The 16,822-nt window shown below is 41.2% G+C and overlaps 1 protein-coding gene across 3 annotated transcripts in view; it reads left to right on the forward strand.

The window, feature by feature from the left end:
• The window catches only part of LOC118401248 (choline kinase alpha-like), a 33,359-nt gene extending 16,845 nt beyond the window's left edge, over nucleotides 1-16,514 (forward strand). For all 3 annotated transcript variants that reach the window (XM_052474966.1, XM_035798603.2, XM_035798604.2), the window contains 8 exons: nucleotides 1,505-1,638; nucleotides 2,550-2,654; nucleotides 4,507-4,565; nucleotides 4,662-4,749; nucleotides 12,883-12,991; nucleotides 13,093-13,199; nucleotides 13,761-13,842; nucleotides 14,721-16,514. In XM_052474966.1, the coding sequence (XP_052330926.1) occupies nucleotides 1,505-1,638; nucleotides 2,550-2,654; nucleotides 4,507-4,565; nucleotides 4,662-4,749; nucleotides 12,883-12,991; nucleotides 13,093-13,199; nucleotides 13,761-13,842; nucleotides 14,721-14,780 (744 nt within the window). In that variant the 3' untranslated portion in view covers nucleotides 14,781-16,514. The remainder of the gene's footprint in view (nucleotides 1-1,504; nucleotides 1,639-2,549; nucleotides 2,655-4,506; nucleotides 4,566-4,661; nucleotides 4,750-12,882; nucleotides 12,992-13,092; nucleotides 13,200-13,760; nucleotides 13,843-14,720) is intronic.
• The last annotated feature ends 308 nt before the right edge of the window (nucleotides 16,515-16,822 follow it).

The following is a 16,822-nucleotide window of genomic DNA, read 5'->3' on the forward strand; positions in this document are numbered from 1 at the left end:
TGAAGATAGGAAACCTGTAGGATCTGTGCATGTTCTGTTCAGTGATGTGTGTTTCATTTACAGTATGTACAAAGGGAATACATTTGACATTTTAGTAATTTAGCAGACACTCTTATCCAGAGCAACTTACAGGAGCAATTAAGTTTGAGTGCCTTGCTCAAGGGCACATTGACAGATTTTTCACTTAGCCGGATTTGAGCCAGCGACCTTTCGGTTACTGGACCAACGCTCTTAACTGCTAGGCTACCTGCTGCCCTAACCATACTAAATATCTTCCCTTTTTAAAGTGGCAAAAAATAGCTTGAAGTGATAAGTAAATTGATTCCATGTCCATGTTGCCCAGGCATTGTCCTAACAAGAGTTATCTTGCAAAATTCAACGCACACCTCAGGCTAGACAATTTAATCAATTGAAATAGGTACAGACCAAGAGTATAGTCATGTTCTATCTGAATCACCAGTTTTGCTTGTATGATGTACATTACCAATCCAAAGTTTAGAAACACCTACTCATTACAAGGTTTTTCTTTATTTTACATTGTAGAATAACAGTGAAGACATCAAAACTATTAAATAACACATATGGAATCATGTTGTAACCAAGAAAAGTGTCCCAGGTGGTCACCTCGTGAAGCTGGTTGACAGAATGATGTCTTCATTATTTATCCCTTATTTTACCAGGTAAGTTGTCAGAGAACACATTCTCATTTACTGCAACAACCTGGGGAATAGTTACAGGGGAAAGAATGAGCCAATTGTAAGCTGGGGATGATTAGGTGACCATATGAGGGCCAGATTGGGAATTTAGCCAGGACACCAGGGTTAAAACCCTTACTCTTACAATAAGTGCAATGGGATCTTTAGTGAGCACTGAGAGCCAGGACACCCATTTAACAACCCATCTGCACCCTATATAGGGCAATGTCCCAAATCACTGCCCTGGGGCATTGGGATATTTTTTGTTTTAGACCAGCGGAAAGGGTGCCTCCTACTGGCCCTCCAACACCACTTCCAGCAGCATCTGGTCTCCCATCCAGGGACCAACCCTGCTTAGCTTCAGAAAAAAGCCAGCAGTGGTATGCAGGGTGGTATGCTGCTGGCAATGTAGAAAATAGTAAAAAAGAAAGAAAGAAAAACCTTTGAATGAGTAGGTGTATCCAAACTTTTGACTGGTACATCTTAATAAAAGTTTTAGAACAGCAGTAAAGATGTTTTAGTTATCCACTTAAAGTCCTCGGAGACCAAGAAACCACAGAGGTCAAGCAAATGGCCTTTAAGCAGCTTCTGCTGTGATAAGATCTTAAACTGTTAGTGTTGACAGTGGCCAGAGTGGAGGGAAGAATGCATTGAAGCTAGTTATATCCTCCATTCTTTTTGACAACCCTGTCAGCAGTTGATAATGTTGTCTCTGTTTATTGTTGCATAAAAAGTTGTCAGCTTGATGGGATTTAAGACAAGCTGTATTCAGCTAAGACTTGAAACCCTGATGTCCTTTGTGTTAATAGAGTCGCAAATTGGACACAGATGAGCTGAGCATGCCAAGCATATCTGCTGAAATAGCTGAGAAGATGGCCAAGTTCCATGGTATGAGAATGCCTTTCAACAAGGAGCCCAAATGGCTGTTTGGAACTATCGACAAGTGAGTTGGTCTCTTATAATGCAATTTCCAATAGAAACTGTAAACCCTCTTTGCCTAACCTGACCTCACTGAAATCTCCAAACAAACATTAGCTATCACACATATCTCCTCTTACAAAATGGTTGCTAGTTTGCTTTTGTTGGTCAATCCTCAAGTCACCTGGTTTGAGAATAACAGAGAGGTTAGGAGGACCTGAAATATTCTGCTTTTACAAAATGTGATGCTGTTTTCAAATGAAACACAATACCTTGCTCTTGTTAAAGCTTTTAGAATTGATTTGTTTTTTCCACGTTTTGTTGCGTTGCATCCTTATTCTAGAGGTAATTGAATAGTTTTTTCTCTCTAATGATCTAATATCATTTCATGCAATAGCCCTCAAGTAGAAATAAATAGAGCTTGTGGAGAAAGCAGCGGTAGAGCACTAACGTGTGGAATGCAAAGGAGTGACAAACGGTACACCAAATTCCGTGGGTTAAAATTGATTTGATTACATGTTAAAATTGAAACAGTATGTTTCCCAAAGTATTTGAAGAATAAAACACGCCAATAACAGACTTAGTGAATGTTCTTTGCCTTCCTTTTGATTATGTGTTTTATGAATGGCCTAGTGAATTGACTTACAGTATTTACTTACAGTTAAAACAGGGCATATAAGTTGTTTAATGGATTAGCTTATCGGAGTGAAATATTGACTTGTTGACCTGCTTCGTGGCCTAAGGATAGTTTCAAGGAAATCACAGAGAAAAAGTTGCTTGTCCTCACAGATAATGCGTCATTTGTACGAGTATAGACAAGAAGTTCATTATCATCATCGCTGTGATAAAATAGTGATATCTCTCTTATCTTTAAACTCTACAACTTCTTGTATCCCATACATACCCTGACTGTCCTAATGTTTCCCCTATCCACAGGTACCTGAACCAGGTGATGAGACTAACCTTCACCAGGGAGTCACACATTCGCAAGTTTGCCCGTCTGAGGAGCTATAATCTGCCCCAGGAGATGGAGAGTCTCAAGTAAGGCCACCCTGGTTCCTGAATCACGTACATAACACCTTTTAGACTAAGCACACAGGAACAGACATGATTACATGTATATGCAGTAATTCAGATATGTAATAGTCACGTGGTGTTTTCCAATAAAATGGTGTGGAATCCAGTCAACAATAATAAGCCAATAATTCCATACAAAGACTCTGTTGTCTGAGTGGTTGAAATATGTGTTGGAATTTGGCATTCTGTTTTTTGGGGGGTAAACAGTGAATTAGTGGACATATACAGTGCATTCGGTGCAAAGTATTCAGACCCCTTGACTTTTTCCACATTTTGTTACGTTACAGTGTTATTCTGAAATGGATTACATAATTTCCCCCCCTCATAAATCTATACAAAATACCCCATAATGACAAAGCGAAAACAGGTTTTTAGAAATGTTAGCAAATGTATTAAAAATATAAACAACAGAAATACCTTATTTACATAAGTATTCAGACCCTTTGCTATGAGACTCGAAATTGAGCTCAGGTTCATCCTGTTTCCATTGATCATCCTTGAAATGTTTCTACAATTTAATTGGAGTCCACCTGTAGTAAATTCAATTGATTGGACATGATTTGGAAAGGCACACACCTTGACAGTACATGTCAGAGCAAAAATCCAAGCCATGAGGTCGAAGCAATTGTACGTAGAGCTCAGAGACAGGATTGTGTCGAGGCACACATCTGGGGAAGGGTACCAAAAATGTTCTGCAGCATTGAAGGTCCCCAAGAACACAGTAGCCTCCATCATTATTAAATGTACAAAGTTTGGAACCACCAAGAATCTTCCTAGAGCTGGCCGCCCGGCCAAACTGAGCAATTGGGGGAGAAGGGCCTTGGTCAGGGAGGTGACTAAGAATCCAATGGTCACGCTGACAGAGCTCCAGAGTTCCTCTGTGGAGATGGTTGTCCTTCTGGAAGGTTCTCCCATATTTGCAGCACTCCACCAATCAGGCCTTTATGGTAGAGTGGCCACGCCTTTGTAAAAGGCACACGACAGCCCGCTTGGAGTTTGCCAAAAGGCACCTAAAGGACTCTCAGACAATGAGAAACAAGATTTTCTGGACTGCCAAGATTGAACTATTTTGCCTGAATGCCAAACGCCACATCTGGAGGAAACCTGGCACCATCCCTACGTTGAAGCATGGTGTTGCCAGCATCATGCTGTGGGGAGGTTTTTCTGCGGCATAAACTGGGAGACTAGTCAGGATCTAGGGAAAGATGAAAGGAGCAAAGTACAGAGAGATCCGTAAAAAAACTATATTAAAAAAAACCTGCTCCAGAGTGCTCAGGATCTCAGACTGGGGCGAAGGTTCACCTTCCAACAGGACAACAACCCTAAGCACACAGCCAAGACACCGCAGGATTGGCTTCGGACAAGTCTCTGAATGTCCTTGATTGGCCCAGCCAGAGCTCGGATTTGAACCCAATCTCTGGAGACACCTGAAAATAGCTATGCAGCGACGCTTCCCATCCAACCTGACAGAGCTTGAGAGGATCTGCAGAGAAGAATGGGAGAAACTCCCCAAATACAGGTGTGCCATACCCAAGACTCAAGGCTGTAATTGCTGCCAAAGGTACTTCAACAAAGTACTGAGTAAAGGGTCTGAATACTTACGTAAAGGTGACATTTCATACCTAAAAAACAGTTTTCTCTTTGTCATTAGGGGGTATTGTGTGTAAATTGATTAGGGGGAAAACTATTTAATTCATGTTAGAATAAGGCTGTAACGTAACAAAAGGTGGAAAAAGTCATGGGGTCTGAATACTTTCCGAATGCATTCTAACTTCTGCTTCTTACCTGCTGAAATATGGCTTGTTTTTCTTTGTAGATCTTTGCTGGACTCCACTCACTCCCCTGTTGTTTTCTGCCACAATGACTGTCAAGAGGGTAAGGATCTTAGGCATAGTATTGCTTTCTGTAAAGCTAGTGAAGATAGTATTTTAAATACAAGGTAATGTAATAATTATTCCTGTCATCCTTTAGGAAATGTCCTGCTCCTCAGTGGTCGTGAGGGCTCTGACGGACAGAAGCTCATGCTGATTGACTTTGAATACAGCAGTTATAACTACAGGTCTGTAACTCAGGCCCTAGTGCATACTGTAATCATCCCCTTTATTACTGTAATCGTCCCCTTTATTACCGTAATCATCCGCTTTACTTCCGAGTCATAGACGAGTCATGTATACTGAATGTACAGTATTTCTTTGGGTTTCTGAGAGCTGAGGCACATTCCTCAGAAAAGGAGCTAGATCCAGCAGTAAACACTGTCTGTCCAAGGTGACACTTTCTCTGCAGAATGTAAATCGTATTTAACACAGAGAGGGATGGAAGGAATTTACCCAGGTAGTTTGTATTTGTCATGTTTTTTACAACATTTAAGACAAGAACGTAGCCGCACATATTTGTGATCCAAAACATCTGGGTTTCTGAGTCTTATTTCATCATGTAAACAAGCCAGCTAGACCAAACAATCCATCCAGTCTCTTACTGTAGTTTTTCCTGTACCACTTAGTATTGAGTTTGTTTTGTAAAGTGTGGAATTCATGAGTGCCCCATTTCTCGGAAAGGACTTTCACTGTTGTTGGCCTTGGTTCACAGCTAAGTTAGTACCGTCAAAACAGCCCACCCCTGCCGTCCTGACCCTCAGGCTCTCTCATGGTCATTGTACGTCACCACACGTGCTCCTCATTCTCCTAGCCGGATCAGGTTTCACTGGGATCTCCTGTGTCCTCCCCAAAGCTTTGATTGTATGGGGGTCTAGGGTAAAACATAGATCATGTTTAGGAAGCTGGTTGCTCATAATAAAACAGTATTAGGTCTAATGGACATCTGTACGCTATGACAAAAGTCCAAGGAGGTCTATATTAGACTCACATTTTGTTTGTTTTCCCACTGTTTTTCTTCCAAGTCGGGTTCATTGGCAGCTAGTGTGGCTCGCTTGAAAGGGCTTGAACTGTACAGGTTTTCAACATTGACCCATATTGCCGCAGCCACGGGTAGAGAACGGTTGGAATGGAGTTTAGCCTCCAAGTTGTTCCTTTTGTCTGGTTTCCACAGCAACTGTGATTCCCTTCGCAAAGAGCTACCTATTTTCACTCCCTTTGTGAGAACGTCTCTTCCTTTGCTATGGGAACATTTTACTGAAGGTCTAGTTTTCATTTGGCCAAGCAAGGAAAGAGCCCAAGGAATCATAATCCTGAATACATGTGGCAATACAATGTCAGTCAAATTAAATCTTATTTGTCACAGGGGCTGAATACAACAAGTGTAGACCATTCAATGAAATGCTTACTTTACATGCCTTTCCCGACAGTGCAGAAGAAGAAACTAAAAACACAATAGAAATAAAACATAAGAATGAAGCTACAGTGCCTTCAGAAAGTATTCAGACCCCTTGACTTTTTCCACATTTTGTTAGGCTTCAGCCTTAATCTACAGTTTATTAAATTGTTGTTTTTCCCTCATCAATCTGTGTTGCTATCATGTTATCATGTTGTGTTGCTGCCATGCTATGTTATCTTAGGTCAAATCAAATTGTATTTGTCACATCCACATGGTTAGCAGATGTTATTGCGAGTGTAGCGAAATGCTTGTGGTTCTAGTTCCGACAGTGCAGTAATATCTAACAAGTAATCTAACAAATTCACAACAACTACCTTACACACACACAAGTGTAAAGGAATGGAATAAGATATAACATATAAATAAATATATAATATATGGATGAGCGATGGCCGTGCGGGATAGGCAAAATGCAATAGATGGTATGAAATACAGTATATACATATGAGATGATTAATGTAGGATATGTAAACATTATTAAAGTGGAATTATTTAAAGTGAGCCTCTATGTTAGTGATGGCTGTTTAACAGTCTGATGGCATTGAGATAGAAGCTGTTTTTTTGCACCAGCACTGACCTCGCCTTCTGGATGATAGCAGGGTGAACAGGCAGTGGCTCGGGTGGTTGTTGTCCTTGATGATCTTTTTGGCCTTCCTGTTACATCGGGTGCTGTCGGTGTCCTGGAGGGAAGGTAGTTTTCCCACGGTGATGCGTTGTGCAGACCTCACTACCCTCTGGAGAGCCTTGCGGTTGAGGGTGTGCAGTTGCCGTACCGGTGATACAATCTGACAGGATGCTTTCGATTGTGCATCTGTGAAAGTTTGAGCGTTTTAGGTGACAAGCCAAATTTCTTCAGCCTCCTGAAGAGGCGCAACAGCACACTGTCTGCATGGGTGGACCATTTCAGTTTGTCTGTGATGTGTACGCTGAGGAACTGAAAACTTTCCACCTTCTCCACTACTGTCCCGTCGATGTGGATAGGGGGGTGTTCCCTCTGCTGTTTCCTGAAGTTCACGATCATCTCCGATGTTTTGTTGATGTTGAGTGAGAGGTTATTTTCCTGACACCACACTCCGAGTGCCCTCACCACCTCCCTGTAGCCTGTCTCGTCGTTGTTGGTAATCAAGCCCACTACTGTTGTGTCATCTGCAAATATGATGATTGTGTTGGAGGCATGCATGGCCACGCAGTCATGGGTGAACAGAGAGTACAGGAAGAGGCTGAGCATGCACCCTTGTGGGACCCCAGTGTTGAGGATCAGCGAAGTGGAGATGTTGTTTCCTACCTTCACCACCTGGGGAATGTCAGAATGTCCAGAACCCAATTGCACAGGATGGGGTTGAGACCCAGGGCCTCAAGCTTAATGATAATCTTGGAGTGTACTATGGTGTTGAATGCTGAGCTGTCGTCAATGAACAGCATTCTTACGTAAATATTCCTCTTGTCCAGATGGGATAGGGCAGTGTGATGGCGATTGCACCGTCTGTGGACCTGTTGGGGCGGTATGAAAACTGAAGTGGGTCTAGGGTGGCAGGTAAGGGGGAGGTGATTTGATCCTTGACTAGTCTCTCAAAGCTCTTCATGATGACAGAAGTGAGTGCTCTGGCAGTAGTCATTTAGTTCAGTTATCTTTGCCTTTTCGGGTACAGGAACAATGGTGGCCATCTTGAAGCATGTGGGGACAGCAGACTGGGATAGGGAGCGATTGAAAATGTCCGTAAACACCAGCCAGCCAACTGGTCTGCGCATGCTCTGAGGACGCGGCTAGGGATGCCGTCTGGGCCACCAGCCCTGCAAAGGATAACACGTTTAAATGTCGTACTGATGTCGGCCAAGGAGAAGGAGCGGGGTGGCCCCAAGTCCTTGGTAGTGGGACGCGCTGGTGCCACTGTATTATCCTCAAAGCGGGCGAAGAAGGTGTTTAGCTTGTCTGGAAGCAAGACGTCGGTGTCCATGACATGGCTGGTTTTAGTCCGTAATTGCCTGTAGACCCTGCCACATACGTCTCGTGTCTGGGCCGTTGAATTGCGACTTTGCTTGTTTGATTGCCTTACGGAGGGAATAACTACACGGTTTATATTCAGACATATTCCCCGACCTCTTTCCATGGTTGAATGCGGTGATTCGCGCTTTCAGTTTTGCCAGAATGCCGTCATCAAATCCACGGTTTCTGGTTGGGGTAGGTTTTAATAGTCACTGGGTACAACACTGCACCAATGCACTTCCTAATAAACTCACTCACCAAGTCAGTATATAAATCGATGTTGTCTGAGGCTTCCCAGAACTTTTTCCAGTCCACGTGATCAAAACAGTCTTGAAGCGTGGATTCCATTTGGTCAGACCAGCGTTGAATGGTTCTAGTCATGGGTTCATCCTGTTTGATTTTCTACCTATAGGATGGTACAAGCAAGATGGAGTTGTGGTCGGATTTGCCGAAGGGAGGGCAGGGGAGGGCCTTGTATGCATCGCGGAAGTTACAGCAGCAGTGGTCCAGTCAATGTGCTGGTAGAATTTAGGTAGCCTTCTTCTCAAATTAGCTTTGTTAAAATCCCCAGCTACAATAAATGCAGCTTCAGGATATATGGTTTCCAGTTTACTTAGAGTCCGGAGAAATTCTTTCAGGGCCATTGAGGTATTTGCTTGGGGGGGATATACACGGCTGTGACTATAATTGAAGACAATTCTCTTGGGAGATAATGCATTTGATTGTAAGGAATTCTAGGTCAGACGAACAAATGGATTTGAGTTCCTGTATGTTATTATTGTTACACCAGTAGTAGTTAATCATGAGGCATACATCCCCGCCCTTCTTCTTACCAGAGAGATGTTTGTTTCTGTCGGTGCGACGATTGAAGAAACCCGGTGGCTGTACCGACTCTGACAACATATATTCCGAGTGAGCCATGTTTCCGTGAAACAGAGAATGTTACAATCTCTGTCTCTCTGGAAGGCAATTTGTGCCCTAATTTCGCCCACAAAGTTGTCTAGAGCCTGGACATTGGTGACTAAAATGCTTGGAAGCGGAGGGTGGTGTGCTCGCCTTCTAAGTCTGACCAGGAGGCCACTCCGTCTGCCTCTCCTGCGGCGACGACATTGTTTTTGGTCGGCCTCTGGGATTAGATCCAATGTCCAGGGTGGAGGTCTGAACAAAGGAGCCGCTTCAGAAAAGTCATATTCCTGGTCGTAATGTTGGTAAGTTGACGTCGCTCTTACAGTTGAAGTCGGAAGTTTACATACACTTAGGTTGGACTCATTAAAACTTGTTTTTCAACCACTCCACAAATTTCTTGTTGACATACTATAGTTTTGGCTAGTCGGTTAGGACATCCACTTTGTGTATGACACAAGCCATTACAAAAATTGTTTACAGACCGATTATTTCACTTATAATTCACTGTATCACAATTCCAGTGGGTCAGACGTTTACATACACTAGGTTGACTGTGCCTGTGGATGTATTACAAGGCCTACCTTCAAACTCAGTGCCTCTTTGCTTGACATCATGGCAAAATCAAAAGAAATCAGCCAAGACCTCAGAAAAAAAATTGTAGACCTCCACAAGTCTGGTTCATCCTTGGGAGCAATTTCCAAACGCCTGAAGGTACCACGTTCATCAGTACAAAAAATACTACGCAAGTATAAACACCATGGGACCACGCAGCCGTCATACCACTCAGGAAGGAGACGCATTCTGTCTCCCAGAGATGAACGTACTTTGGTGCAAATCAATCCCAGATCAACAGCAAAATACCTTGTGAAGATGCTGGAGGAAACAAGTACAGAAGTATCTTTATCCACAGTAAAACAAGTCCTATATCGACACAACCTGAAAGGCCGCTCAGCAAAGGAAGAAGCCACTGCTCCAAAACCGCCATAAAAAAGCCAGACTACGGTTTGCAACTGCACATGGGGACAAAGAATGTACTTTTTGGAGAAATGTCCTCTGGTCTAATGAAACAAGAATAGAACTGTTTGGCCATAATGACCATCGTTATGTTTGGGGGAGGCTTGCAAGTCGAAGAACACCATCACAACCGTGAAGGGGGGGCAGCATCATGTTGTGGGGTGCTTTGCTGCAGGAGGGACTATTGTACTTCACAAAATAGATGGCATCATGAGGGTGGAATATTATGTGGGTATATTGAAGCAACATCTCAAGACATCAGTCAGGATTTACTTGGTTGTAAATGGATCTTCCAAATGGACAATGACCCCAAGCATACTTCCAAAGTTGTGGAAAAATGGCTTAAGGACAACAAAGTCAAGGTATTGGAGTGGCCATCACAAAGCCCTGACCTCGATCCTATATAACATTTGTGGGCAGAACTGAAAAAGCATGTGCGAGCAAGGAGGCCAACAAACCTGACTCAGTTACACCAGCTCTGTCAGGAGGAATGGGCCAAACTTCACCCAACTTATTGTGGGAAGCTTGTGGAAGGCTACCCAAAACGTTTGACCCAAGTTAAACAATTTAATGGCAATGCTACCAAATACGAATTGAGTGTATGTAAACTTCTGACCCACTAGGAATGTGGTGAAAGAAATAATAATAAAAGCTGAAATAAATAGTTCTCTCTACTATTATTCTGACATTTCACATTCTTAAAATAAAGTGGTGATCCTAACTGCCCTAAGACAGGTAATTTTGACGAGGATTAAATGTCAGGAATTGTGAAAAACAAAGTTTAAATGTATTTGGTAAAGGTGTATATAAACTTCCCTTCTTCAACTGTATATCCAATAGTTCTTCCCAGCTGTGTGTAATAACACTTAAGATTTTCTTGCCTAACAATGTAAGAAATAATACATAAAAAAACAAATTCCTGGATAGTTTCCTAAGGACTTGAAGCGAGGCGATCTCTATCGGCGCCATCTTGCTATCTGTGGTGTCTTTTTTTGTAGTGTTCGGGTGTCTCTCTTGTTGTGATGTGTGTTTTGTCCTAAATTTCAAATAAAAAAATCCCAGCCCGTCCCTAGTTATATAAAGGTTAAATAAAAATAATATAAAAAAATAGTTTTAAGATTGTTTTGCTAATTTATATAAATAAAAAAACCTGATGTATCACATTTACCTAACTATTCAGACCCTTTTCTCAGTCCTTTATTGAAGCACCTTCGGCTGCAATTACAGCCTCAAGTCTTTGAAATGACGCTACAAGCTTGGCACACCTGTATTTGGAAGAGTTTCTCCCATTAATTTCTGCAGATCCTCTCAAGCTCTGTCAGGTTGGATGGGGAGCATCACTGCTTAGCTATTTTCACATGTTCGATCGAGTTCATGTCCCGGGCTCTAGCTGGGCCACTCAAGGACATTTAGTGACTTGTCCCGAAGCCACTCCTGCGTTGTCTTGGCTGTTTGCTTTGGGTCGTTGTCCTGTTGGAAGGTGAACCTTCACCTCAGTCTGAAGTCCTGAGTGCTCTAGAGAAGGTTTTCATCAAGGATCTCTCTCTCTACTTTGCTCCGTTCATCTTTTCTTCGATCCTGACAAGATGTCCAGTCCCTGCCGCTGAAAAACATCCCACAGCATAATGCTGCCACCACCATGCTTCACCGTAGGGATGGTGCCAGGTTTCCTGCAGACATGACCCTTGGCATTCAGACAAAATCGTTCAATCTTGGTTTCATCAGACAAGAGAATCTTGTTTCTCATGGTCTGAGATTCTTTAGGTGTCTTTTGGTCAACTCCAAGCGGGCTTTCATGTGCCTTTTACTGAGGAGTGGCTTCTGTCTGGCCACTCTGCCATAATAGCCTAATTGGTGAAGTGCTGCAGAGATGGTTGTCCTTCTCCAGTCTCCACAGAGGAACTCTAGAGCTCTATTAGAGTGGCCATCGGAATCTCTGACCAAGGCCCTTCTCCCACGATTGCTCAGTTTTGCTGGGTCAGCCAGCTCTAGGAAGAGTCTTGGTGTTTACAAACTTCTTACATTTTAGAATGATGGAGACCACTGTGTTCTTGGGGACCTTCAATGTTGCAGAAATGTTTTGGTACTCTTCCACAGATCTGTTCCTCGACACAGTCCTGTCTCGGAGCTCTACGGACAGTTCCTTCGACCTCATGGCTTGGTTTTTGCTCTGACGTGCACTGTCAACTTTGGGACCTTATATTGACATGTGCCTTTCCAAATTATGTTCAATCAATTGAATTTACCACCGGTGGACCCCAAGTTGTAGACACATCTCAAGGATGATCAATGGAAACAGCTCAATTTCGAGTCTCATAGCAAAGGGTTTGAATACTTATGTAAATAAGGTATTTCTGTTTTTCGTTTTTTTACAAAACATTTTCTAAACCAGTTTTTGCTTTGTCATTATTGGGTATTGTGTGTAGATTGTGGAAATTGTTTTATTGAATCGATTTTAGAATAACGCTGTAACGTAACAAAATTTTGAAAAAGTAAATGGGTCTGAATACTTTCTGTAGGCACTGTATATACAGGGAGTACCAGTGATGTACTGGGCTGTCAGGGCCTGAATAATACAGGGGCTGGGGCCCAATACCTATGGGGTCCCCTTGATGCAGAGATTTTCTTTTTTTTACTGCAACCTCCAACCACAGGAACCCATTATCAATGAGTGTAGATAGTCTACTTCCGCTATACTAATCATCAGATGGTGGAGTAGAGGATTTAGGGGGCCCACGTGGGTAACTGGGGGGCACTGCCTTGGTTGTGTAATTGATTAATAAAAAAACAAAGGCTCTGGGCCTATGATTTGTTACTCCGACCCTGTGGGCTTTCCACACGCCTTTCTCGTGAAAATAAGCTTATAAAATATCTGGTGTTACAGACAGGACTGCTGACGTGACCAATGTGATGTCATTGTTAATGTTGTTTTTTTCTCTCCATATTGTGTGCTTTCAGGGGATTCGACATAGGAAACCACTTCTGTGAATGGATGTATGACTACACAAATGACAAGTTCCCATTTTTCCATGTCAACTCAAAGAATTATCCCACTAAAGCCCAACAGGTGAGTAAGGATGACAAAATGAAGGCTTTTTGTCCTCTGAATCTGAATGAGTGGCTTTTTAGGAAAAAGCCATCTAATAACCTTGATGTTTCTCTTTGCAGCTGCATTTCATTGGAAGCTACCTGTCAGAGACTGACCAGGGATTTCAGAATCTGAGCACTGAAGATCAGATTAAACTCAAAGAGGAGCTGTTTGTGGAAGTCAACAGGTAAGGGCCCCAAGGCATTCCTCTTGAATGTGGGGCACTGTGTCTCAGACACACAGTATTTACACCTCATGAGTCATTATTTAAATGTTTTATTTTAGCGGATGCTCTTATCCAGGGTGTCTTATGAGTGCATACATTTTTTGTACTGGTCTCACATGGGAATCAAACCCACAACCCAAGCATTACAAGCACTGTGCTCTACCAACTGAACCACACAGGACATATGAGGACAAGTTGACTTACTGTTTTTTTTTTTTTTTTTTTTTCAAATCTGAGGATACTTGTGGTTTAGTACTTATAATGGCCTCCTGTTGAGAGAGCAGCAGTAAATCATAACAATAATGAACCCTTAAGACTGGGCCTCTTGGTTACTATAAAATGCTCCCTGGGAAATAAAATCCTGGAATCAGTCCAGTAGTGATGAAATAGCATATTTCCATGTGGCCGTTGCTGTGGACCAAAGGTTTGCTCAGTTCACCCAGCTGTATGTTTAATGGACCATACTGTCAATGTGCTTGTCCGCGGTTTTATTGAAACATTTGCCTGTTGGTAATTACACAGGTTTGCTCTGGCTTCGCACTTCTTCTGGGGTCTGTGGTCGATGATTCAGGCGAGAATCTCCACCATTGAGTTTGGGTACATGGTAGGTGTCCATTATCTGGTTGTCATGCTTTTGTTTTAAGCATTTGTATTTGTGATATAAACAAAACAGCCATTCTCCCTAAGTTCCCTTACATTGATTACTTTTTTTCAAACCCAATCAGTTTTCCACGGTGATTCAACATTATTACATATAATTTTTTTGTTGACATGGAAACAACATTGATTCAACAAGTTTTTCCCAGTGGTGTATGTTATATACAGATGTAGAATCTTAATTTGATCACTCTTTTGTTGCTGAGAATTTCCCAGCACAGCAGGAAATGCAAATGTGTTGTGTATTTGAGGTTTAAAAGGAATGTCTGACTTGATTTGTCCTAATAATAAATGTATCAACCCCTACAAAAAAATGTCCAATAATTAGAATCCACATAATAATTTCCTGTTGCTCCAGAATTATTTTCCTGCTGTAGCAAACTGTTTCAAATTAAGATCCTACATCTTTAAGACAGGATATTTAGATGAGCTTATATTAACAGTATTGACTTTTCATATATCCTACTATTGTCTAGCTAATAGCCTAACCACCAATCATGCCACATTATGGACTAAACCTTCTTATCCTGTTGCTGCAGGCTTATTTTGCTATGACAATACTGGTCAAATTAAGATTCTAAGACCAGTGTGTTCCTTGCCATGTTTTGTCTCACAGATGACTCTGAAACTATACACAAGTATTTTCCATGGTCAGGGCAACCTGATAACCACTGGGAATGTGTCTGAGAATGATTATTTCTGTTATAGTTCCTTTCTATGCCGAACTATATACAGTATACATACCTTTTCTTTCTCTTTATCTATTGTCTGAAATCCATTCTGTGCAAATGTTCCAATATTTTTCTTTCCTCTGTCTGTCCACAGGAGTATGCCATGGCCAGGTTTGATGCATACTTTGAGCAGAAGCGGAGCCTGGGTGTCTAAGTGAGGGACCACATATAGTAACAAGGAGGTGGAAGATAAATGGATTAATAGCGCTTTACCTGAAATGAATGCAGACAGGGTGTAGGACCATGCTTAATGGTGATCCCCTGCTTTGGGAATGAAATGCTCACTACAGTTGTTATTGCATGGACCAAAGTGAAACCATGAATATCTGGTTTGGTGTTAAATTATGCCCCATGCATTGCTGCTCAGTATTTACACAATATTAAGCTCCTAATATTACACATACTCACAGGACACAGTTGGTTCTTGGCTTGTCTTTTCAACAAAATATCAGAAAGATTAAGACGGGATAAAAATCTTCATTCTGAAAGGAGGTCTGAGTTACATCTCTGGGAAGTCTATTACTGTTTGGAAATGTACTGGGATAGTGGGAAAGAAAGGAAGTCTCAATGACCCTTGCTAATTGAAAAGCCAGTAATCTGTGACCTAACTGTGATAAGCCAAATGGCCATGTCGACTCAGTGTCTCAACTTCAATTGATTATGTTTGGTTCTTTGCATCCATGCTCCGTTTTCCTCCATTCTTTATCAACTGAAATTCTTCTAAAATGACTTGTATATGGAAATATCTAGAACCGCCAATGAGATGGGAGCATCTCTGGCCAACAGCATTTTTTTCCACCTGCAGTACTGTGAATATAATGTGCAAAATGTGACCTGAAATACACTAGTGAAGGTAACCTCACAACTCTACTCTGTACTCACTCTTACTTTACACAGTCCCCAGAAATGGTTTCAGCTCTGAATATGTCATTGAACCAGTAATGATATTTAAACAGATATATTCATCAAGAACACATTGGATAATACATTGGTAAGGAAATAGCAAGCAGCAAAGCTTGCTATTCAGCTGGGTTAAGCAGTTGTAGATGAAGTTGTGAGAAGAACTCTTAGCAAGGTGTTACAAAAATCCTCATGTAGAGGTTTTGAATGTTTATAATGATATCTTTAGAATATGTTTGGGAACTGGAAATATTTACTTGACTTTTTTTCCAATTCATAACCAAACTGTGAGAATTATTGATGTTTTATATATGAATTTGTATTCTGTATTTCATCATATTCGTTTTATGTAAAAATGTTTATTTCATCTTGTTACAATGTTATTGAGACCGTTATGAGCCTTCACTTTGAAATGTCATCGTTATGTATAATGTCAGTGTCACTTTTTTTCGTCACTTCTTCCCAATGCTTGGATGCAATTAGCCTAGGGCGAGGTTAGTGGCACTTTCCTGACCCAGTTTATTTTTTAAGATAAACTTTTTCTATTTTTTCCTCAAATGAAATAAGTATTTTTCATAATAAGAAAGTTGTCTCTTTCCTATGAAATATGTCTCACTCCTGTTTTCTCCACAGCTCCTACAGAATTGTGTGATCAACTACATTCCATTCTCATGTATACGTATATATTTGTATATACCTTAAACCTCTCTTTCATGCTATATTATTAGTTTGAGACAAAATAAGAATTGACCCAACTGTTTTCAAATGTAATTGACAGTGTCACATTCAAATTTCTGAGTACATCCTTGGTGTATTTCATGTCTTGCCATCCAATACAGTGATCAAATAAAATGTACATGTAATTGATTATCAAACATGGTAAGAAGGAGCTCCTCTACATTACACTGAATATTGTTGATAATGTATATTGTATACTTATGGATAGTTGAATTGAGTGTCCAAATTTGTTTATGCTGTGAAAGGAACCCAACTACTCTATTTTGTGCAAACATTTAGCCTTGCTTAGCTATACAGGTATGCAAATACTATAAAAGAAGAAACGATGTACTGTAAAAAATAGTACGGGTTAAGTGCTTTGTAAATGTACCACTATTGCAAGTGCATACATTTACTGTACCTTCTACTGCATTGTATAAATACTACAGCAAAGAGAAAATGTGTAGTCTTGCATTTGTGAGTGTCTCACTGGATTCAATGAAAATATTTTACAACATATTATTGAAAACATCAAGCAGTAAATTATTTCAGTGCACACACCTGATTCGAGAAATAATA

The sequence above is a fragment of the Oncorhynchus keta genome, chromosome 22, assembly GCF_023373465.1.
Source record: "Oncorhynchus keta strain PuntledgeMale-10-30-2019 chromosome 22, Oket_V2, whole genome shotgun sequence".
Taxonomy (NCBI): Eukaryota; Metazoa; Chordata; class Actinopteri; order Salmoniformes; family Salmonidae; genus Oncorhynchus; species Oncorhynchus keta.